The 23517-nt window shown below is 40.7% G+C and overlaps 2 protein-coding genes and 1 non-coding gene across 3 annotated transcripts; 2 read left to right on the top strand and 1 right to left on the bottom strand.

The window, feature by feature from the left end:
* The first annotated feature begins 136 nt into the window (after nt 1–136).
* LOC144712563 (U6 spliceosomal RNA) lies at nt 137–241 on the top strand. Its single transcript, XR_013583829.1, has one exon. It is a non-coding gene; the product is annotated as a U6 spliceosomal RNA (small nuclear RNA).
* Nucleotides 242–17830: 17589 nt separating this feature from the next.
* Nucleotides 17831–18770, bottom strand: LOC144711649 (ethylene-response factor C3-like). The gene has a single exon (XM_078585644.1). It carries the CDS (start codon nt 18601–18603, stop codon nt 18094–18096), a length of 510 nt encoding a protein of 169 aa, XP_078441770.1. The 5' UTR covers nt 18604–18770; the 3' UTR covers nt 17831–18093.
* A 112-nt stretch (nt 18771–18882) lies between these two features.
* Nucleotides 18883–20215, top strand: LOC144711648 (RING-H2 finger protein ATL16-like). The gene has a single exon (XM_078585643.1). It carries the CDS (start codon nt 19483–19485, stop codon nt 20119–20121), a length of 639 nt encoding a protein of 212 aa, XP_078441769.1. The 5' UTR covers nt 18883–19482; the 3' UTR covers nt 20122–20215.
* Nucleotides 20216–23517: the final 3302 nt, after the last annotated feature.

Here is a 23517-nt window from a genome sequence, read left to right as displayed (position 1 = left end):
GCCTATTTTATGGCACATTCCAAGGGGATATCCCTTTCATGCAGCTGCCATTTATTTCATTTTGGTATTATCCCCACATGTATCATTCATGCTGTTTTATGTTTGAGATGTCCTGACCAGCACTTTATATCTGAGTATCACTTTCTTGTCCTTTCTGATGGAATTGGAATGAAATGTAGGAGATTAGCATGGCTCCTGCACATCGATGACACACGTGAATTGATATATGTTGGATATTGACCTTGTTGACTAACCCTGGTAAGGGTATTGTTATCCTTTCCATAGTAGATGCGTGCAAATTAGGGTTAATGGGTTTAGAGGGCATTATGGTTTGTCCCCTATAAAATGAGATTACATTTGGGTTCCCACCATCCTGCTTTCAAGTTGCTTCCTTGGTCTTCCACGTCCCTGATCCGTAGAGGGAGCAGCAGACTTTCTGAAGCTATTCGACATATATCAGATAAGATCCAAAGAACTTGGGCGGCCTTATCCTGCTGTCATGGAACCTACAGATACACTCCTAGATACAACAATATACGCTCCAGTTGTCACTTTGCCTTGAGCGGCTTGATTGTTGTAGTCATTGCGAAAATCTCTCCTCTTCTATTAGCGTAGTGTTACTGATGAATCTTCGACTTCTTATCCACCCTCCAAAGCCCCCGGGCGCCCACTCGCTCGTCGGCCGCTCGGGCTCCGCATTTCAACACTTCGCTCTACCGCTAATGCGCCTTCTTCTTTACACTTCGCGTTACGTCGCTTGTAAACTCGCGCCTATTGCTCCAGCCTATCGCTGTAATAGCTTGCTTCTCGGGTGGCTCGCACCCCAGGGTGGTGCGGCTGAGCCAGAGTAGGCTCATTAGTCGGCCTATGTATCTCGGGTGTCAGCAGAGTGGGCTATGCGGATCCTCGGACATATATGAAATGGAATAAAGATGGACCAAGCTACTTATGGATGTAACCAAAAGGTGCTTCCATAGGTTGACATCTGATCCAACCTAGTAGTAAGCGATCCGCCAAAAACAACCAAAATATTCCTTGATGAATCGGGCGAAAACTTGCTAATTTTTATATCTGAACATATTTATGAGGGGGTCTTTCCATATTAAAAGCACACTATAAAGATAAATATTCATAGTATTATTTATAATGAACACATATGATAAACTCTAGGTTAGTGATAATATCAATTTTAGGGGTTTAACTTGGCGTCAGAAATTGATATCATTCAATAAGTATATGTACTAGTACTTAGAAATATTTATATAGTGATGAGTATGTATCATCTCCATGAAGAACGATGCTTAAGGATTCATCGATTCAAAGATCTTAATATGAATTGAAATCACGAGAAGGTACTAGGTGAGATAGTGATATCGATTCAACGATCATAGATAATTATAATTCATACTTGAAATGTATAAAGAAAAGCGGAAATGAAAGTAGAATGACGAGAGGTGTGGCGTGAGTAACGCAGAGAACATGTAGGATATGATAATGCGCGAGTAAGTGAAAGTTACAATGATGGAGAAACAAGATTATGCCGACTTATGGAGGTGTGTAACGGTGAAAGATGATTGTGGAATCAAATTATGATATTGATGATGTCAAGAAAGAGCAATGTAAGACAAAGACACTTACCATAGATCCTTACGTTGTGCTAAGATCACGGTGATTTACGAGTGCTAGAACGCTCCCCCTCTTCTCTAATGCTTCTTCCCACACACCCGAGTACCAAAAACACACTTGATGGATCTCAAAAACCCACTATCTCTCAATCGGCCCGTATGAGTAGGAAGAAAGTTAAGGATGATTTTCACAGTCATCTAGGCCTCTATTTATAGATCAGAGAGTATGGATGTAAAGAGGAGAGGGAGACAAACAACCCTGAAAATTTAAGCTCAGTCGGACATGTGGATAGTCAGATATCTTGATTTGAATTTCAACCAATCCTAGCCCTTAATTTTTTGTCTCCTTGTCATTCAAGTTGACGCTTCCTCCTTTTCCATGTTCCACATCCATATTTCACATCTCCTCATCTTCCACGCTCGCATGCTTCATAGCCACCGTGAGTACTTGTATGATATGCCGTTGCGTTGCCGTATGCCATATCATGAAATATTCTCTTTGTCTCATTTAAGTAAATGACACACCGATGCGCGTCATTTACGTCAGAGAAAAAAGGAAGATTCCCTAGTCAGTGTCTGATGCAGCACGTGTTTCCGCATGCGGAGTCAACAGTTTTTCTTTTCCTCTCTTTTTTTCTAATGATTTTTGGTTGTACACTTGCACGCCATGTGTGCTGCTGCAACTTTTGACTTTTCTTTTTATATTTTTTCTCAATTATCTATCACATTTATTGCGATTAAAATGACTTCTTTTTTTACTTGATTGACTTCGCCTCCTGCAAAAACCTATGTCAATATGCCAGATAATAATTTGGCACATTATGACTTCTTTTTTTTTAGTTGTGGCATCAGATCGCGATAGAATGATTGTTATAGTATAGCCCGATAGGGTCACAATATTAGGGGACTATTCTTCCAATTTGTACATAAACTCTTGTATTATCTTACTCAATGACATTCAACTTTCAGTTTCATCCTTGCATGGTATCAAAGCTGAATGATTCTCTCTATTGCCACTCCAAAATCCGTTTGTGTGTTGCCACCACCTACTCCAAGGCCACTTTGTTCCAGCACCACTTTCGCTCCCTTTATCATGCCATGGCCTCACACCATCCTTGTGTGCCAATGTCGCATGCTTTTCTTGTGCTATACTAACACGGGCCGTCCTAGTGAATTGTTGACACGCTTGTTCCTTGTTTATCACTGTCGCGTGGTACCATTACACACCTATTAGCCATGGTGTTGTTTTGCATTACCCTACGTTTCTATCTTGTAAATCCTACAAGCCAAGACTTGTGTGACTACACCTCGTATATCACGGGTTTTAAATGTCTGATCCACACTCATCCATAAGCTACTTGATGAGCCCAATTTGAAGCATGAAATCCAATATATTTTTAAGGCTGCTTTGTGTCATTTTAGTAATGTTATCCTCACTATAAGGTGAATTTACAACTGATACATTAATTGGACCATTAAAACCACAAATTTTATTAAGACCTTTTCATAATTTATTGATCCAATTATTTTTGTGGAAATTTTGATTTAACCTTGTGTGTTTAAAATTGTGTTTTAATGCGTTGGAACATATTCTTGAGAGCAATTGTAAACTTTTCAGGGGATGAATTTAAATAACTAGATAAAAATAATGAAAAATGTTTTAACTAGCAGCTGACCCAAGTGCAACATTGCTCAGCCAGTCGTAGGCCGGAGAGCAGTACTACACAAGCAGCACAAGACCAACCTCAAGGCGAGCCCATAAAAGTGCCTCAAAGAGCCCATATAATAGAGGCCCACATTCGAGGGCCCATAGCACACACAATGTGGCCTGCCCATGCGTATGGGAGAAAGGTTCACTTATTTCATAATTACATCACACACAAAATTTATATAACACTCCCTCTTCTTAACACCATCTATTTGGTATATCCATCTCACTGACTTATTCCAGTCCCACGCCGAGACAAGCTGACAAGAGAGGAGAGGGATCACAGTTCAATGAGCCATGATATAAAAAAAGAACGGAGCCATGATCAGGCTTTTTGCCAAACTGTCCCAAAGCCCACTTCATAATAGGCCATAATTTAGATGATATTTTAATCACAGCCATCTATTCCTCGTAAAGAAGATCAGACAGTGTCCATTATCTGGCATCTCTTTTTTCTTTTTCTCATTTGTAGATTTTTTATTGGCTGCAACCGCTCACAAGGAAGATGAGCCCCTTCAATGAATGGATCAGGCATAAGGAAGCTGATGGGGAGGCTGAGTGGCTTGTTAACAAGGTTGTTAACGTGGCAATGGGGGGCATCATGGCCAATAGATGTCCATAATTGTGACTTAATTGTAGTTTTCTAAAAATAAAATTCAATTAAAAAGAATAAAACTGGTTATAACTATTTTAAATAAACAAAATCAATAATTATATTATTTTTAACACCATATAATAATTTTATATGCATTTTAGGGATTTTTAATATAAAAATAGTAAATAATTTCAAGTATCCTTTGATGCGCTACCCAAGCTAGAGCTTGCAAGCAGATGAGTTAGACAACACGATGTGGTCCGGAATGATTTTAATCTAGGTTATCTGATAAAAATGTTTAGAAAGTGAAAAGGGTGAGAAAAATTAAAATCAAAAGCACCAGAGATCACAAAAACCTTGTTGTCACTTTCCCAAGGACAAATGGTACTTCTTGTCTGAGAACTTTGATCAACCTTCAGCTTCTCTCCAACAATATTTAGGAAAATAATGGATCAAATAAATCTTAGGTACTAGGCTACCAACAAAAATTTGGGTTCATAAGTCCAGGGAATACAAAGAGGGGAGAAGAGCAATCTTTTTATTTTTATCCAAAATTGATCTATGTCATTTATTGTTTTACTTCAAAAAAAAGATTCCATAATTTAATTTGTGGGTAAAATATAGATTTCTTTCCTTTATGTGTTAGTGAGTAATCCCATAATTTTTTGTCATGTATTTTTTCCCTTATTTTTCTGATCTAGGATGTGGATTGGGCTATAAATTGTCCTTTGTTCTTTTTATCCAAATTCACCATTTAATTCACCCAATCCTGTATGTCAAATAAAACTTCAAGAAGAGATGACAAAAAAGTATGGGGTTACTTACATAAATCAATAATATATATATTTAAATAGAAATTGACAAAATGAAGAAAAATGTCTCATTTTAACCTTGAGTGGTGACGAATGCAAGTAAACACCAAAAATAGTGGCAGAAGTCACATATAAAAGTATATTATATTAACTTAATTTGATGTCATCAGAAGAGAGATATAGATCTTGAGTACTAAGCCTTGTTAACTCACGGCAACAGGCATCTTGTGTTGCATTGATGTAACACGACGGTCGGACTTGACACTTTGTTTTATGTCTAGAGGATAAAAAACTAAATAAGATATTGAGGATGTGATTTAATGTATATGATTTGAGAAAATAATAACGAGAAGTACTTCAGTCGTCGAATGACGCGAGATGCAGTTCAATTGGACGACACGTGACGGGTTTTGTCACAACCATGCTCCGGATGACCTGCATAGTCAATTCGAAGACCGACGGAGTAGAGGAACGTTTCCGTTCCAAGCTTGTCCACACTGTCGACGAGAACGAACTGACCCGACTCCATCAAGAAAATTCCTATTGTAAAATTCAGTGGCTAGTCCTAAGATATATAATCTCTCGAGGTAGCGGAGTGATTGAGACCAGCACCGGAAAAGATAATTAAAACTGAAGAAAGTGAAGGGGAGGGGAACGTGTGACCTGGTGTTGACCTTCAGACTTGAGGAACCGTAGCCTTCGCAGTAGAACAGAGAAGTCCGGCATTGGAAGACCTTCGAGAATAGATGACACGTTGGATATGGCTCCGACACACTAGCAGCGAAGACACTACTGAGGTGCTTTGAACATCGAGTCATCACTGAAACTGTCACAAGAGAAGTTTTGAACTATCAATCTTCACAGCGGCCAATAAAATATGGGGACTGCTCCAGGATGGGAGGGAAACGATGTATTTCTGCTTGATGTCATGAGTGACCGCTCGTTGGCATCGATGAGAAGACCAACGTCCATGCAACGTGAAGGAATTTGATCACACGACGGCAGCGAGAGCTATTGATGCCACCAAAATGAAGTCCGTAGAGTGAATCCGATACCACCGAAAGATAATTGATATCCTCCGTAGGGTAATCGCGGTGGAGGAGAACAGAAAACGATCGACGATACCCCGGAGGTTGATCAACGATCGATGGGTGGAGAGAGTGACCGTGTTACACCCGTCGATGAGAACTTGCAGACTGAACTATCGACCACCACAGCATCCGATCAATGATAGCAGGGAGACAACCATAGTAAAGACCAATTCATTGGCAAAATTGAAGTCGCCGTGAAGGATAGAATTGATCCACCAGGACCCTCCGTTTTCTCACGGTGATTCTCCGTCAACGACAACCCTTGATCCTTCCAATAGAACATGATACAATGTTCACGATGGATGATCATTTATCGAGCGGAGAATGGTCGGATTGAATGACTGTAGATTTGGTAAAGTGATGAAGAAGCCCAACGTTGAGAAATTTCAGCCAACAATTTCACGTAAAAGACATTCCACAATCCAAATACAAGGCGTTGAGAATGATCAGAGTCCCGAATCAACGAGAATGACCGAATCTTTGATGCAGGCAAGTCGAATGGTCACAGTGTCTTCTAGTAAAACACCAGGTAGGTAGATCACGTTCGATGAACTACAAAGGATACTCTGTCTGAACAATGACGAGACTCCTCTTCTTCTTGACGAAATATTCTTCTTCCAAACACAAGAATAACTACCAACAACAAAACGAGATCTGATTGTCAATTCAACAAGCCTGCCTCTTCCCACGTCCACCCCTCCCCCTTATTATAGAGAGGGAGTGGCAGTTGTGGGTGGCCCAATTGGGCCCCCTTTTAAGGGGAAAGCCTATTGGGCTTCCCCTTAAAAGGGCTCTTTAGGGGGAGAAGAAGACCAACATCGATTTCCTCCCCCTAAAGATGGCACTAATCATAACTAGAATTAAAAAAAAAACACACGCAGGAGGCCGGTACTCACGTAGGAGCGGCCTCTCAACAATCCAAAGACGACGAAAAAAAGAAAAATTACATTAAGGTACACGACACGAAGCGAGACGATGATGCCGCTTCTCAAACCTGACAGTGGAACTGTAGATTCTTCACGTTGGCTCGGGCTCCGCGACATGGCTGGTGATGGGTCGGGGCTCGATCGACGGGATGGTCCTCCATCATGCATCCAACCAAAGCTAAGATTGTGATGTGCAAACTAGTTTTTCACCCTCAAACATAATTCTTATGGTATGGTGATCATCACATATATCATTTGGCAGACCAAAGATTCATTTACACCAATTACTTTGAGCACGTGGAGACTCTCTCTATTCACTAACATCAGGCACTTTCTCTAGCTGTTAATCAAAATTATCCCCTAAACTATCTATAAATCTGCAATGAAGTTGTGAATGGAAATTTTGATGACCGTGTTTTCATGAGAAACCTCTAGATTATGTTGCTTAGGGCTAGGCTTGTAGGGCTTGCTTATTTCATTGAGCTATTTATGGGCTTAACCAAAGTCTATTTTCCTGGTTTGTGATCCTACTATGATGTGGAATACTACTTTTGGTGGATTTTTGGTTCTTGTATTTAATGTTAATGAAATCATTTTAACAGAAAATGATGTGAATATCTCCACCACATAAATGTACCTTCACTTGCACTTTGTGATGTGTGAGCTGCAAGCATCACATTTATCTACTTTTGAGAGTTTTTGGTTATGAACTTAGTAAGCTTTTTCTCGACTTATGTATGCCATGGAAATTCTTCAAGGAAAAAGTGTTACTTGTTTGGAAACCGTAATTTACACTGTTGCAGGCTTGACCCAAGTTATGAGACACTAAATCATTGATACTAAAAGATACTTATAGATATCTTCATATGAGTCATGTGGAATCCTCATTGTCATTAGATGATCCTAGCTAACATATCATATAAGTAGAAGAGTAGGTAATCCTTTAGTAACATATTACTTTTCTCAAAATAAGAATGATTTGATGATAAAACCTGCTTTAGCTATTATTTGAAACACACTAGCACATGGCGCACAATGGGTTCAGTTAGAAGGTTATTTGTAAAATTGTGTGATTTTATTTAAATTGTGTAAAATCCCTCACTGTGAGGCATAAATTCTTACAAAAAAGGTCCAATTATCAAAATATATAATTTATTTCTGTTATTTAATGGGATAAGGAAAAATCATAAACTAGTTATGATATTAAAATTAAATGTATGTGAATAAATTTAACTTGAATGAATTATGGCAGAGTACATGATAAATATTTAAGATTTAGCACCGATATAGGAATAGTTTCATAATATTTGTGGCTCTATTCTTTCTCCTTCTTTTTGTTGCTTTGTCTCCCAGTCTCTCTCTCTCTCTCTCTCTCTCTGTCTCTCTGCCCCTCTATCTTTCTCTCTCTCTCTCTCTTTGTCTCTCTGCCCCTATCTCTCTCTCTCTCTATGCCTCTCTGCCCCTCTCTCTTTCTCTTGCACTCTCTCTCTGTGTCACTCTGCCCCCCTCTCTCTTTTTCTTGCACTCTCTCTCTGTGTCACTCTGCCCCCCTCTCTCTTTTTCTCTCTCTCACTTTGTCTCTCTGCCCCTCTCTCTCTCTCTGCCTCTCTGCCCCTCTCTCTTTCTCTTTCACTCTGCCCCCCTCTCTTTTTTCCCCTCTATTTCTCTGTCTCTCCGCCCACTCTCTTCTTTTCTCTCTCTCTTTCTCTCTCTCTGTCTCTCTGCCCCCCCTCTCTCTCTTTGTCACTCTGCCCCTCTCTCTTTTTTTTCCTCTCTCTCTATCTTTGTCTCTCTGACCTCTCTCCTTTTTCTCCCTCTCTCTCTGCCCCTCATTCTTTTTTTTTCTCTCTCTCTTTTTGTCTCTCTGTCCCTCTCTCTTTCTCTCTATCTCTCTGTTTCTCTATCAGTCTCTCTCTACATTTCCTTAATAATATCCATTTATGGATGTAAATAGATCATTATAAAATAGTGAAAAATATTTTCAGACACCTACTTCATTTGAAAAAAATCATGCAAAATATAATTTTAACATATTATGAAACCCTTATTTATTTTGTAATAACATTGAATATATTAAATCAAAATTATATTAGTATAGTGACACATGAAATTATAAAATCAAAATCAAAATTTTATTTCCTTGGAGAAGGACTTCATTGCATCGTCTTCCTTGAGCTTTCACCTCTAATATTGAGGGTGGACGATTCCATCTTGACCACTCAAGCATCTTTGTAAACTTCTTGATGCATCCGGACTAAGCCTAGTTAGAGTCCTATGATTAGAAACTCATATGTCATGGTAAAAGTAAAACTGTCCATCCACAAGATGTCTTTTGTGTCTCAGGTCTAAGGACCACTTAAACAACCGTGATGTGAATGAACATAATTGAAAGTTTGGTATAATACCATTCAGGGATTTGTACGAATCAACTCAGTGAACTCTTTCCATTAAAGACCACCCAATATCTATCCTTAGTGTCTCTACACTAATGGCTACGAGAGCGGGCATACTCATCAGATTAGTGAGCCTTGATATTGTTATTCTACCCGGATACTTCTATGCCCTTCTTGAGTATCCTTCTAATATGAATATTTGAAACACGTGCTTAATGACTAGTGATCTCTGTATTTTGATCTCATCATAATTCAAGTCAAGAGAGAATATAAATGTCAGCTTTTCAAGTGTAAATAAGTAAATACTCATATATTCTCCTCCTCCTCCTACTTCCTCTTTCTTTCTTCTTTCTTCTGCTGGTGGCTGATTTCGAAGGGAACCCTTCTCTGGGGGTGATGGGGTGCGCACAGTCGAAGATGGAGGGCGACGAGGCGGTGGCGCGTTGCAAGGAGTGGTGGCTCTTCGTGAAGGAGGCCGTGGCGGCGCACTCCGCCTACGCCTTCGCCCTCCGCTACACCAGAGGGGCATTGGGAGGGGTGACAACGGGAGGGCGGCATCGAGGGGGGATTTGGCAGTGGAGGAGGCGGGGGGGGGGGGGGGGGGGGGGGGGGGGGTTGGTCTGGCAGATGACGTCAGGGGCTTCGACGAGGGTGTAGTCATGGACGAGGGCGCCGGTGTCACAGAGGGCAAAGGCGTAGGCGGAGTGCGCCACAGCGAAAGCGTTGCGTGCCGCCATGGCCTCCTTCATGAAGAGCCGCCAATCCTTGTAGCGTGCCACTGCCTTGTCGCCCTCCATCTTCGATTGCGCGCACCCCATCGCCCCCAGAGAAGGGTTCCCTTCGAAATCAGCCCACTAGCAGAAGAAAGAAGAAAGAAAGAGGAAGGAGGAGGAGGAGGAGAATATATGAGTATTTACTTATTTATACTTGGGCCACATCATCACTCCTGTTAAAGTAATAAAAAATTATTTCATCTTTCATTAATGACATTATGGCATCGCTAATCCTGATGTCATAACTGTATCATTTTAATGATTGGCTGATGCCAATCATTATTGGAAATAATCTATTGGTCACGGCTCAACGAGTCAAATGAGGACACATGGCATGAAAGAAATAAGACCCAAAAATATCTTATCATTCATATAAAATTAAATATAAACCCAGAAAATATACATAAATATATATTGATATAGGGAAATTTTTGTGACTATGATATTGAACAATTCAAGAAAAAATCATATTACGACTGAAAACAGTCAATTTATTTCAGAATACGGTGTCATAATATCTCATAAACATCATTCAAACATGGATTTAATTGTTTTAGTTTTGATAACACGTATCAACAACCAGTTTGATATGAATAGCTTGTGAATATGGTCATACTAACCTCTTAATACTGTGCCTTATCATTTTGCTCATCTATTACTCCCATCGGTCTTTCCAGAATGAAATAAATGTCTAATCTAGGAATCATATTTCTATTTTTGTTGGTAGTTCATCAATTTTTTTGTTTTGGTATTGTGAATTTCTCAACAACTTTGGATAATGCTACTACCGATACAAGTAAATCATATTGATTAATCAAGAAGAGAAGTATTTATATAGAACCCCAAAATACTCAGCCATAGAAACCTAATTCATGGTGAGCCCGCCAAATATCTAGTGGGACGACTATGGATCCCAGAATAATGATCCTAGAGAGAATTGATTTCAGAATGAACTAAGTAAACCCTTCTCTTAAATCAAACCTAAAGTAGAAAAAATCATGATACTGTCTATCTTGTGTTACATAGAATTTTTCCAACCATATAATAAGCCTCTTCTGTATCATCTTTTATCTTCTGAAATATCGAATGTAGCATTTAATATATTCCGGACTTTAAGAATTCAAGATTATATTACTCATGAAAAATAGCTTTACTTTAAGTTTGATGATCACAAATAATATGCTATTTTAAAAAACATATTTAATCAGTTAATCTTCATTGAAGTAACCAGAATATACATATTATGAAGCTTAAAATCATTTATATAATTTTATAATCAACGATTGATTTTTTCCAAAGTACTGGTATATAATGAATTTTTCAGCATAACATTAAAAAATAAAACAATTTTGTAAGTCATAATAGAAATTTTGATTTATTTAAATATGTTTAAGCAATTTTCATTTTTAAGAATGATATTCTGACGTTTTTCAGAATTTTCAGTATTTTATGCAATTGTATAATGTTATATTTATAAATTTTATAAGTCAAAATATATAGTTGATTTATTTAATGAGTTTTATTTTTTCAGTCTTCCAAAATTTTCAGGACACACTGACAATCTAATACATAGATCAAAGAGGTAAGGAATAAATATAGAATTTAGAATGATTGAACATGAAATTGCAATATCTAGATCCAGAATAAGTGCCGGGTTGAAACTTGGATGATAGGTCCATCTTTTCTTCATCGATTGATCTTCTATCTCTAATAAATAAATAACTGCCCCGTTCTTGTAAATTTGGCATCCTTGGACTTTTTTAGTAGATGGAACCAGTGGAGTGATTTGCTACTTCAAAATGTTGTTTGAGTCTGGTATTGTGTTTTTGGAATAGACTGTAGCACTTGACTTGTTGGACCTGTGATGACAATATACAGATTAATTTTCATATCTTCAAAGTTGCATCTTGATCCATATTAAGGGTTTATCTTCAACGAGGATAGCCTAGGTTTCCATTACACCACATGCCACCCCCAACACCTCTGCTTGCCAATATGTAGCTTCATTCATGTCTATCAAATTCAGTGGCAGTATTTCATTCATGGACTACACTCAATTCACACCACCTCCATCATGTGTCACTTGGGCCTATTGAAGCATCGATTAAGGTAATTGAATTATGATAAATTATTATTTCTCTCTACAAAATTCAACAAACAATCCCTCATATTTCAATGTCAAAATTTTGGACAAATTAGGTTGAATATACTTAATATATTCTTACCTTCCAAGAATTATATCAAGTTAATTTTGACTAGCTTCAATTCTAAAAAAAAAATATAAAAATCCTTAAAATATAGAATTCAAATGATGGAGGACCATCGAGAAGCTCCTATTCAAGCACACATCAACCGTGACGTGACGCCCGACCCGACGTGAAGAACCCTACATTCAAGTAAATGGCTTGATGACTGATTGGGTAAATTACACATCTTATTTCAAGTATTTCTTTATGTGTAAGGACTTTGAAAGGGGGCCACCTGTTTAGGCCTTTGTATTATTCTGATGTAATTTTCTTTAATTGGCCCATTAGGGGAAGGTCTCTCACTTGGACCTGTTCCCTAATGGCCCATTAAGGCATCCGCCTATATACAGAGGGGAATGCCTTAATGGAGATCAAACTTGTCATTTGAAAAGTAAAATTCGAGTTTGTGTTTTCCCCTGTTTATTTCTTATTATGTGGGTGGGTCCCACGTTCTCCATTCGTGAGAGAGGTGTTCCTCGATCGATTACCGATGGCGAACGATTTTTGTCGAGAAGAAGAAAGGGAATTGTTGAATCTGGATACTGGAAAATCCGGTGGTGATATTCCTGTCTCGGTTAATCTCTTCCTGAATCACCGTTGGAGCTCCAGCTATTGTCATCGATGGTTCGTCCCTCCTCATCCCCATATGTGCGTCCAAGTCTTCATCGAGCATCGCTGAATCGTACCACACATGATTTCTGTTCGGGTTCGATGTTGTTGAAAATGTCAAACCCCCCGTCCCGATAATTCAGGATCGTGGGGCTTGACTTGGTACATCCTAGAAAGTTGGATGACCTAGCACATCCTTGAGAATAGGATCGTGCCTACTTTCTAGGATCGTGCCTAGTTTTTAGGGGGTGTTTAGGCCCAGGGTTATGCCTATAAAAGACCCCCCATCTCCCTTCTTTTCTTCATCCTAAAAACATCCCTTGATGTATTCTCTTTTCTCCCTTTGAATTGAGTAGAGTTTCTTGAAAGTTCTTTTGAACTAGAAGTCTCTTCCTCCTCCCCTCTCTCTTGGAGTTGGTGCTCTCTTGACGGGAAGACGTGGGGACGTGACGAGGCTAACGACTACGCCTCGGTGTTTCTCCTTGTGTCGTCTTGGGATCATCCTCGACATCTTCTACATTGGTTCACGTCCTAGTACGCTTCCGCGAGTGTTTGTGCCCAACAGATCTCCATTGGCAAAGATCCATCTTTGAATCAGGATCCGGCAACGGTCAACAACCACTGCCGACGGATCTCCATTTCAAATGATTCTACAATTGAAAAAAAAAGTCTCGGCCGCTGCAACGCCGTCGTCGGTGTCTCTCAGTTTCTGCTCTCGAAGAAAATGGCTGAAATTGCTTTCCATCTGTTCACCGCTGCAACGATTGATCTCCAATAGTCCCCTGTTGTGCCGTCGTTCCGGTACGTCATCACTCACGGGCCATACGCGATGGCGGTCGGGCAATATCCGCCGTTTTCATCTCAACGCCAGCAGTGTCTGCTCAGAAATTTATCTCGTGGGTGGACATTCACCTCTGATCATCGCCATTTTTCTGCCATCTGACCCTTCGACCGAGAAGGGTATCTGATAACCGTCAGATTTGCTAAGCTTCTGAACGGTTATCTTTGGCCATCCTTCCGACATCGATTGGTGGATTTCTTCTCCGTCATCGACGCTCATTCATCATTCACCAGTGAAATATTTATTCGAGAGAGCTTCTTCTCCCCTGTTCGGATTTTCTTTGGACTCATTCCATGGGATGACCTCATCAACGAGATTGTCTTGGCGCTTGAATTTCATCACAAAAAGGCCTTCTTCTCGTTCGAGCAGATTCCTCTAAGTCCCTTCAACAGAACCCATTTATCTCACATGCACTGGTCTGCGTGCTGGATAGCGAAAACTTTGTGAATTGCCATCAGAGACTTTTTTGTAAAGCACGACTTGATCTCACCAGGCTCGACACGGAGCAACGTTCCTTATTTGGATCCTCTTCGGTTCCGCTTGTCGGTCTTCTCAAAGTGATCACTTCATCCAAGAAATTACTTACAGATTCAACATAAGTGAAGTTCTGATACGCGTTGCTGGAGCACTTTTCCGTCGTCAATCTCCTCGGTGTTGAGGAACATGGAAGACTAGATAAAACCAGGTCAAGATCCTCCCCATCATCTCCCTTTAATTTTTTAGCTTAATTATTTCTTTTAGCGCCAATTTCAACTCCTCTGCCTATGAGATTATCAAGACTAGCCACTTTGATTACTGAGAGCAGAGTGATTCTCCATTCTCAGAGTTGTATTAGTGTCGTCATCGATGAAGGCTGAAACACCTTTGGTCAGTGATTGCTCATCTCACTTCGTTCGTGTTCGGATCGATCCGTGGGTCATTGGGAGCCTTTTCGCATTCCTAGTTTTCCTCTCGAACATCCTTTCATGTCTAAGGTCTTATTCGATGGCAATTGCGTATTAATTGTTATTTTAAAGTTTATCATCCATTGTTGCGTAGCCCGTTGATTAATTCTTGCTCTGTAATTTGATCGACGAATTCGTCAGATCGTGTTACATCATTAAACTTAAATTGTGTAGGTATCTAGTATGTGCTCCTTGTACATTTGACCCTTAAGAAAAAATATAAATATTTTTATACACATAAGTCTTAAATAAAATAAATTAACTTCAATTTGTGGTTTATCAATCCTTTGCTCTCTTGAATAATGACAAAACACACATTATAAATATTTTGTATAAATCAAAAGCCTTAAATGACATAAATTAACCCAAATTTATGGTCTTCTATCATTCACTCTTGCACTAAAAAACAGAGCCAAATAAAAATTTTAATGAGAAAACTAGGAACAATAAATGGTGACTTTTCTACAATAATGGGCCTATAATTATAAATTGAAGACAATGGATGATGGAGGAGAAAGAGATGAAGCTAGTCTCAAAGTTTCAGACAAAATTCTTTTAGATTTTTAGATATCATGATTTGAAGTTGAATTTAATGTCAAAATACCATAAAATTGGGGAAAATAAAATTTCATTATAGAAAGCTATAGCTTTTTTTAATATTAAATAACATGCATTTATGATCATTTCATGAAAAATAAACATGGAAAATCCGTTTGCATATTTTATTTAATAAGTTTTTTATCATTTCTGTGTATATCACAGAGGATTGCCTCCATCATAGATATTTTAATCCATCATCACTTTGGTGTTTTGACCTAAGTAAGCCGTTATAAGTGAATTATTAAAAATCATTTAAGATTATTCATCTCAGTCAATTTTTAATTTTCAGAGGGTATTAAATTTTATATCCAAAGTTTTTTTTCATTTTGAATAAGGAAAATAGTTTTTTATGGAGAAAAATATTTCAAGGTGACCAATTTATGTGGTTCACATATAGTCGAGGAATCTAACTAAAGACTGACTAATAATCTTCAATTTATTATAGAAATGAATCATGCTAGAAAATTCATTCCCAATGAAAATAAATATTGATTGTAAAAGATTACTCTCAAATGCAACATCCTGTTTTATTTAACTTTTCTTCTTTATTGCTCAACTCATTTGAAATTGGGGTCCAATACCTAATTCCCTTATTTTTTTTCTTTTTTTGGTTCCTTATCCTTCTTTGATATCTTTTTCTTTGTTTTATACTTTTTGTCCTTCAGTCCGGCTTTCATTGCATATTTTGAAATGAATCCAAATAAATTTTAACTCTTTCATTGCATATTCCCCCTTGCCAGTTTTTCTTTGGCAAGAGCCCTCTTATTGTCCCTGTTACACTACTAATTCTTTTCTCTTAGACGTTAAAAATAAAATAGCTAAAATTTATTTTGATTAAGATTAAAATTATGTAATCTTATGATAGTTACATTCGTAATTTGAGTATGTTAATTTCAAGTTTGATAAATATTAAGGGCGACTCCGTAAAGAAGTAGAACTATTTAACACTAGTAAAAGCACATAAGTGAAAGAATAAAACAGTTACATTAAACCAAACCTCCCGCATTTTTCTCTTTAATCTAAATCTTTTTATTTTTGGTAGTGAAAGTAACTCTAAACTGGCATTCAAATTGTTCAAAGTTACCTTTGGAGGAGACTATCTTCACCATTCACCAAAACTGCATTGTATCTCTATTTCCATTAAATAATAAACAGTTCGGTTGGTTTTCATCATAGGAATAAAAAAACAAGGTCAAGGGTTCACAAGAGAAAGAACATTGAGGGGGGTGGACCATGACATAATGTCACGCAGGAATGATATCATGCGATCGCCCTTAGCGAAGGAAGAGCACGTTTGATGGAGAAGACGACAACAAAAGCACTTGGAGAGATGGTCAAATAGGAATGATCTATTATGAAAGGAAGATTGAACGTATCGAAACTCTCCAAAAGGCCATCGACGTATCTATGAAGCCAGTCAAAAAAAGCAAGCCCGGTAAGTACCATTTTTCCATTGGCGCCGTCTCATCACCAGCATCACAACTGTTCAGAGAGAGAGAGAAACAGAGAAAGAGATATCGAGTGAGAGTAATAGCTAGAGAGACATATATATATAGGGGGAGAGAGAGAGAGAGAGAGAGAGAGAGAGAGAGAGAGAGAGAGAGAGAGAGAGAGAGAGAGAGAGGGAAAGAGAGATAGAGAGAGAAATAGAGAGAAAGAGGGAAAGAGAGATAGATAGATAGATAGATAGATAGATAGATAGAGAGAGAGAGAGAGAGAGAGAGAGAGAGAGAGAGAGAGAGAGAGAGAGAGAGAGAGAGCCATGCTCCACTTCTGGGGATATGGATTAGCATGAACCGAGGCCTGCCCGGTCGGGCCCAGGCGGCCGACTTGGCGGTCCACAGAACTTGATGGGAGCAAATCTCCAATGCGCTGTCAATTCCCAATTGGGACACGTCGACTTAAACTACAAGCCGGACCCAATACAATAAATCTATGCCCAAAAATAGGGGACAAACACCAGTTTTCATTCGTCGAACCATGGTGAACAAGTCAGACTATGCCACATTCATCCTCTCTTTTTAATTTTAACCATACTTCCGTCACATCAACGAGCCTTCTGGGAACCCAACTTGCCCCACTGCCATGACTCCCAGTCCGCTGAGATCCATGGAGAGAGATAAGGTTGCAAATTAGCTTACGCGTGTACCAGATTATGTCGTACAGTTGGATGTTTACATAATTGTCCTATGTCGGTCACCTGATAATTGGAAATATAGTTTAAAAGAAGTAACAATGCTAATATCTTCTTGGATGTCATCCAGGGCATGGTTGGATCCGTCAATGAGCAATCCAGGGCCTTCTGATAATTGCAATATAGCTACGTAACATCTTCCTGGGTTGTGTCCTGGCATGGCTGGATCGTTTTATGACCAACCCACCTGGATTGGTTTGCGCCTTGTCGAAAAATTCTAGATAACTGGGTCAGATTTCGCGTGACGAACATAGCTAAATGAGTGATATGTCACCTAAGGTTATGAGCAACCAGGGCATGGTTGGATCAGTCTATGAGCAACCCAGGACCCGAATGGATTCGCTAGTTTGCCAAAATCTATAGACTATTGGGCGACATGCGACAAATATAGATAGCTACGTAGCATCTTCCTGGGTGGTGTCCAGGCATGGCTGGATAAGTCTACAAACAATCCACCCGGATTGGTTGCCTCGTTGGCGAAAAACAGTAGATAATTGGGCGAGATTTCGCCTGACAAACATCACTAACCGAGTGATATGTCAAGTCACGCAAGATTAGAATACATTGCATTGTCCGGGTGCACAGGATAATATATCAGACTGGACTTGGTCTGATAATTATTTTAGCCATGGAGACAAGAGACGTGTCCCCAGCTGATATATGGGTCGGATAATGGTAAAACGAAATGACCATTGTGCCGCTTCCAGCAACGAAGTGGTGGGTTGGGGGGAAGGATTCAGGAAGGGCCAGACTCGGAAGAGAGGAGAAGAGCCTCGAGATAGTCTGCGCCGAGGTCCTCCACCTCGACCACCTTCACGGTGGAGCGACGGCGGCGGACGTGCCTCATCTTCAAGGCCACGGCGGGCGAGCACTTGCCGTCGCCCGCCGCCAGCCCCGCCAGCGACTGCTGCACGCGCGCGGCGGGGAAATTCAACACGGCCAGCGGCCCGCGCGTGGCCAGCGCCGCCTGGTCGTAGGCCAGCGCCGCCGCCTCCGCGCTATCGAACGTTCCCAGCCACACCCGCCGACCCTGCTGCGTCGAGTCGCGTATCTCCGCCGCGAACTTCCCCCACGGCCGCCTCCGCACCCCCCGAAAGCAGCTCCTGTTCGCCGCGCCGCTCGTCTCCGCCGCCGCGCTCGCCTCCAGGAGAACGTTCACCAGCTGCATTTCCTCGGAGCTGCTCTCGTCGAAGGGCAGCCCCTGCGACTGAAAGTAGAAACCCTCCATTTTCCTCGCCTTATTCATTTCATCCTCGTCGTTTTTATAGATACCCCGCCCAGTCAAACTATCGTCTTCCCCTAACGTGGCGATCGTAGATGAATCCACGCTTCCTCGAGCGCCGCCGGTCACCCTTGTTTTTCACCGACAGTTGCCGGTGTTATCGCTGCTATCCTCCTCTGCAACTTTGAATGTTCCTCCGGACTGTTTCAACGTCAAGCCCTGTAGAATTTGATTTGCGGTACGCCAACGCCGAGTGTCTCTATCATCAGAGTTCAAAGAATGGTTTAATGGGTTTTAATATTGGTACCCGAAACTCGATTTTCGGATTGTAGTTTTGTGTGAAATGAAGAATTTTCGTGCCGAGGGGTGTCCCAATCTCAGAGTCAACATCGATCAAGTTGCGCTGGCTTTGTTATCATCCTTGCCATGCCGCCATTTCTTTCGATCCACTTGCAAAGTCTCGTCACCTCCCCCGCTAGATTCTTATTGTCAAGTCCATCCCAGCCTTCTCCTTCACAAATATCTATTATTTTTCGCCGCTTCCTATTAAGCATTTCTTCTTCTTCTTCGTCTTCTTCTTCATCCTTTCCTTCGTCTTCCTCTTTGCCTGCTCCCTTGGCCTTCTTCTTCTTCTACCTCTCTTCCTGGCCTCGTCTGGCTCTATATCATCACAAGCGCTTTCACCTTCTCTTTCACACATAATCAACATCATCATCAATTTGGACTCGCTTCATCATCTTCTTCTTCCTCACCGTCTTCATCACCACAAGTTCCATCTTCTCCTATCCTCAACTGCCTCATAATTTGCCTGATCTTCTTCTTCATCATCACAACCATCTCCCCAATAAGTTCCTTCTTCTCCTATCCTCAGCAGCCTCGTCTGGGGCTATCTCTGACCGTCCGATGGAGAAGATGGGATCGATTTCCCATCACAGGAGGATGTTACAGAGTCCTACAGAAGCTCCGGTACCACCCGTGGCGAGCGGATCGATCTTGATCATCACGCTTCTGGGGATGCTAACGACGACCGTGCTCTTGATCGCTTACTACATGATCGTGATCAAGTGCACCTTGAATTGGCGGCGTTCCAGCGAGCTAAGCCGGTTATCTGACGAGAGGCTAAGGCGTTTGGGGTTTCAAGTGAGCGAGCAACAGCAGAAGATTGGGCTGGGCGAGGCGGCGATCAGGGCCATCCCGACCGTCCGATGGGGTCCGAAAGACGACCCGCTGAACGGCTGCGCGGTCTGCCTTGGGGAATTCTCAGACGGCGAGCTCTTGCGGAGGTTACCCAGTTGCTCTCATAGCTTCCACGTGGCGTGCATTGATACGTGGCTGCGTAGCTGCGCGTCTTGCCCCATTTGCCGGTCTGACGTCGCCGACGACAGCGGCGGAGAGAAAGAGGGGAAGGTAAGTAAGGGGGACGAGGTTATCGACCAGAGGCGAGGCTCGAGAGAGGAAGGCGACGGCGCTTCTGCTTTGAGGCGGTCGGTGTCTCTCGACTCTTTGAATGGGCGGCAGCTCGGCGCGTCGCCCTCCGTCTGATCTCTCTCACAGAGAGAGAGAGAGAGAGAGAGAGAGAGAGAGAGAGAGAGAGAGAGAGAGAGAGAGAGAGACAGAGGGGGGGGAAGAGAGAGGGGGGGGAGAGAAAGAGAGAGAGACAGAGCGGGAGGAGAGAAAGGGAGAGGGAGAGAGAGAGAAGGGGGGAGAGGACGAGAGACAGAGGGGGGGGGAACGAGAGACAGAGGGGAGAGAGAGAGAGAGAGAGAGAGAGAGAGAGAGAGAGAGAGAGAGAGAGAGGGAGAGAGAGAGACAGAGGGGGGGGAGAGAGAGAGACAGAGACAGAGGGGGGGAGAGAGAGACGGGGGGGGGGGAGAGAGAGACAGAGAGGGGGGGTCTGGTTTAAGATTTGGCGGTGTAGCGCAGGAGTCAACCCCAGAATTTGAGGTTACGGTTATGGGGAATCTGACAGTCCTAATTCTGGGTGTGTGACGTGGTTTGCTCTTTTTTAAAGAATTATTTTTATGATGTCAAATGACAGGGTTTTTAATTTGAATAAGTGATGGTTGGACATATTTTGGGATTGGCATGTCCCCATGAGGATGACATGTGACTATGATGTAAATGTTGATGGACTTACTGCTACATCACATGAAGGCGTGGTCATCTATATAGTGCTGGGACGCGGACGGGACGGTTTTTTCGTCCCCCGACGAAAAAATCGTCCCGTCCGGGGGCAAGGACGAATTCTGGGACGAAAATTCATCCTGGGGTTCGCCGGACGGGACGGTTTCCGTCCTCTGGGACAAAAAATCCTCCGTCCGGAGGTCCCCGGACGACGGACGGACGAATCTGGACGGGAAACCGTCGGATTCACATCCAACGGTTGAGATGTTGACACGTGGCCTCGCGAGGACAATTTATAATAGATTATAATATACTATAAATATATAATGTATTTTTTTGTCAGGACGAATTTTGGGACGAAAATTCGTCCTGGAAGGACTGGACGGGACGAATTTTTGTCTCGGGATTAATTGGGCGGGACGGTTTTTTGACCGCAGACGAAAAACCGTCCCGTCCTTCATCCGTACTCTACCATGGGACGTAGGACGGGACGAATTTCATCCCAAACTGTCCACGTCCCGTCCTGTCCGCGTCCCTGCACTATAGTCATCTAAAGTCAACAATGTAAATGTAGATATATTCACCAATAATCACCTATACACATTAGAGAGTTCAGTTACTACTTGCCACTCGCTGGAGAACATCGCCAGTTCTCATAGACAGGAGAAGTTGTCATCTGCTGACAACAATGTCATCTTTTTAACCTTCCATAACCCTCTATCGTAATTGTCATCGTCGTCATCAAGGAAGCCACCCACATTGTCTGTTGACACCATATATGGCATTAGCCATCATCCTCTTTGTCATGTCATAGGCCTATGATGCCGATGGAGGACAAACAAATGACTGTCGATGCCAAGACACGATAACCATTATGGGATCAACTTTAAGAAAAAGAAAGAGACATTAGCCTTAAGTAGGAATTGAGACCTGTTGTTTGGAAGTCCTCCGATGTTGTCATCAGTGTCATCCATTATCCAAAGAGTACCAAAATGACATATCAGTACTTCTATAGCGCTCATGTGGTAGATGGTGGACAACAAAACCAAATAATATTTAAGGATGTCAGTTCTAGAAAATGTGACCATTTTCAACATGAAAATTATAATGATTGTATGATAAGCAAAAGAGGATTGAAGGGATGATGGATCATCATTTGTTTAACTCATCAGCCATTGTCCCCACTTGTAAACAAATGGGCTTAAAACTAAGACACCAAAGACATCTCGTGGATGGACGGTTGTGCTTTGACTATGATATATGAACTCTAATTCATGAAATTCCAAACATCTTAACTCAGTTATAGCAGCAAGTTTAGTAAGATAATGTTAGGATTTCTTAGGGTTTGATATATCAGCTGACTATTTAAAGTCCAGCTAAACCAATGCATATCAAATGTGTAAGGACTAAAACATCAACATTGATCTTAGCACATAGTGTATCCAAATGATAAATATGATATTGGATATCTACATAAACATCTTTACCTCTCTTTGAAGATCTAGTAGATATTCTAACCATCAAGCCTCATTCAACAGGTGGAGTATTTTGAGAAGAAGAGAAAAGGGGGGCATGTTTGGATGGGATGGGCACATATAATGGATGCCCTTATTTATACCTAACTAAAGAATTTTCATAAAAGTTGTTATAACCTAAGTATGTCCACCAACATCCAAAGATATTTTGTGTGTGGCCCTTAAGGTCAATGTACAAGTCTAGTCAAGAGCTTTAATTGCCCAATAATACTTGTTGGTCGACCTTATTAATTAATTATATCAACATGTATATTAACTGATTAAGATAGATTAAATCTAATCAATAGGTCCAATTTCTAACCCTTGGAGTGCCAAGCTAGAGATTGTGCTATAGAAGATTCATAGTAGTAACTGAACTCTCTCATGGAACCTTTGTTGTCATTAATAACCATTAACATATAACATTCATCCATGCACGGTTCATGGATGACTTACATTATAGTTATTTGGCAAAGCATAATATGTCAGTTTAATTAGTACTAATGTGCATAGGTGATTATTGGTGAATCCATTCTCCAATATCTACACTACCTTGGCCAAGAATTGAATGCCTCATCTTCTTAGAGTCAATCTCCTCATGTACTGATGGCAGAAAATCCCATCTGGACCACTCAATCGCCTTCGCATTTTACTTTATATATTCAAGATAAGGAATTATTTGACTCCAAGATTAGAAACTCATACGTGTAAATCAAAATATTGATGTCTATCCACAAGATGTCCATAGTGTCTCGGGCTGAAGAATCACATAAATATCAAAGTCATGAATCAACTCGATTAACGTTCAGGTATAATATATATCATGGATTCATATAGATTAATTCAGTTAAATCTTTCCCTAAAGATCACCCACCATTTGTGCTTAGACTCTTCACATAATTGTCACACGATCAGCCGATCATATAAGTTGGATTCTAAATTGTTATTCCCTCCAAATAGTTTGATGTACATCTCAGGTAACCTTTGAATAAAAAAATTTAAAATCCATGTTTAAAAACCAGTGATCAATGTATTATGATCTTATCATTTCATGAATTCATAGACTTCATTTTAAACATCGTATGAGAGTATAATGAACAAATATTTATTGCAATGAACTTAAACATGAAATGGAAGTGTGATTCGATTGAGAATCACATAATATCCATCAGATGAATGATTGGTCAAGATGGGATTGTCTACCTTGGTATAAGAGGAGACTGACTAATTCAAGATGATATGATTAAGTTCTCGACCAAGGTAGTTGGCTATTATAGGATAGATATCTAAGGTTTCCAAA

The sequence above is a fragment of the Wolffia australiana genome, chromosome 14 (genome assembly GCF_029677425.1).
Source record: "Wolffia australiana isolate 7733 chromosome 14, ASM2967742v1".
Classification (NCBI taxonomy): Eukaryota; Viridiplantae; Streptophyta; class Magnoliopsida; order Alismatales; family Araceae; genus Wolffia; species Wolffia australiana.
Note: the sequence above shows the minus strand (reverse complement) of the source record. Positions and strands in the feature narration are given on the sequence as shown.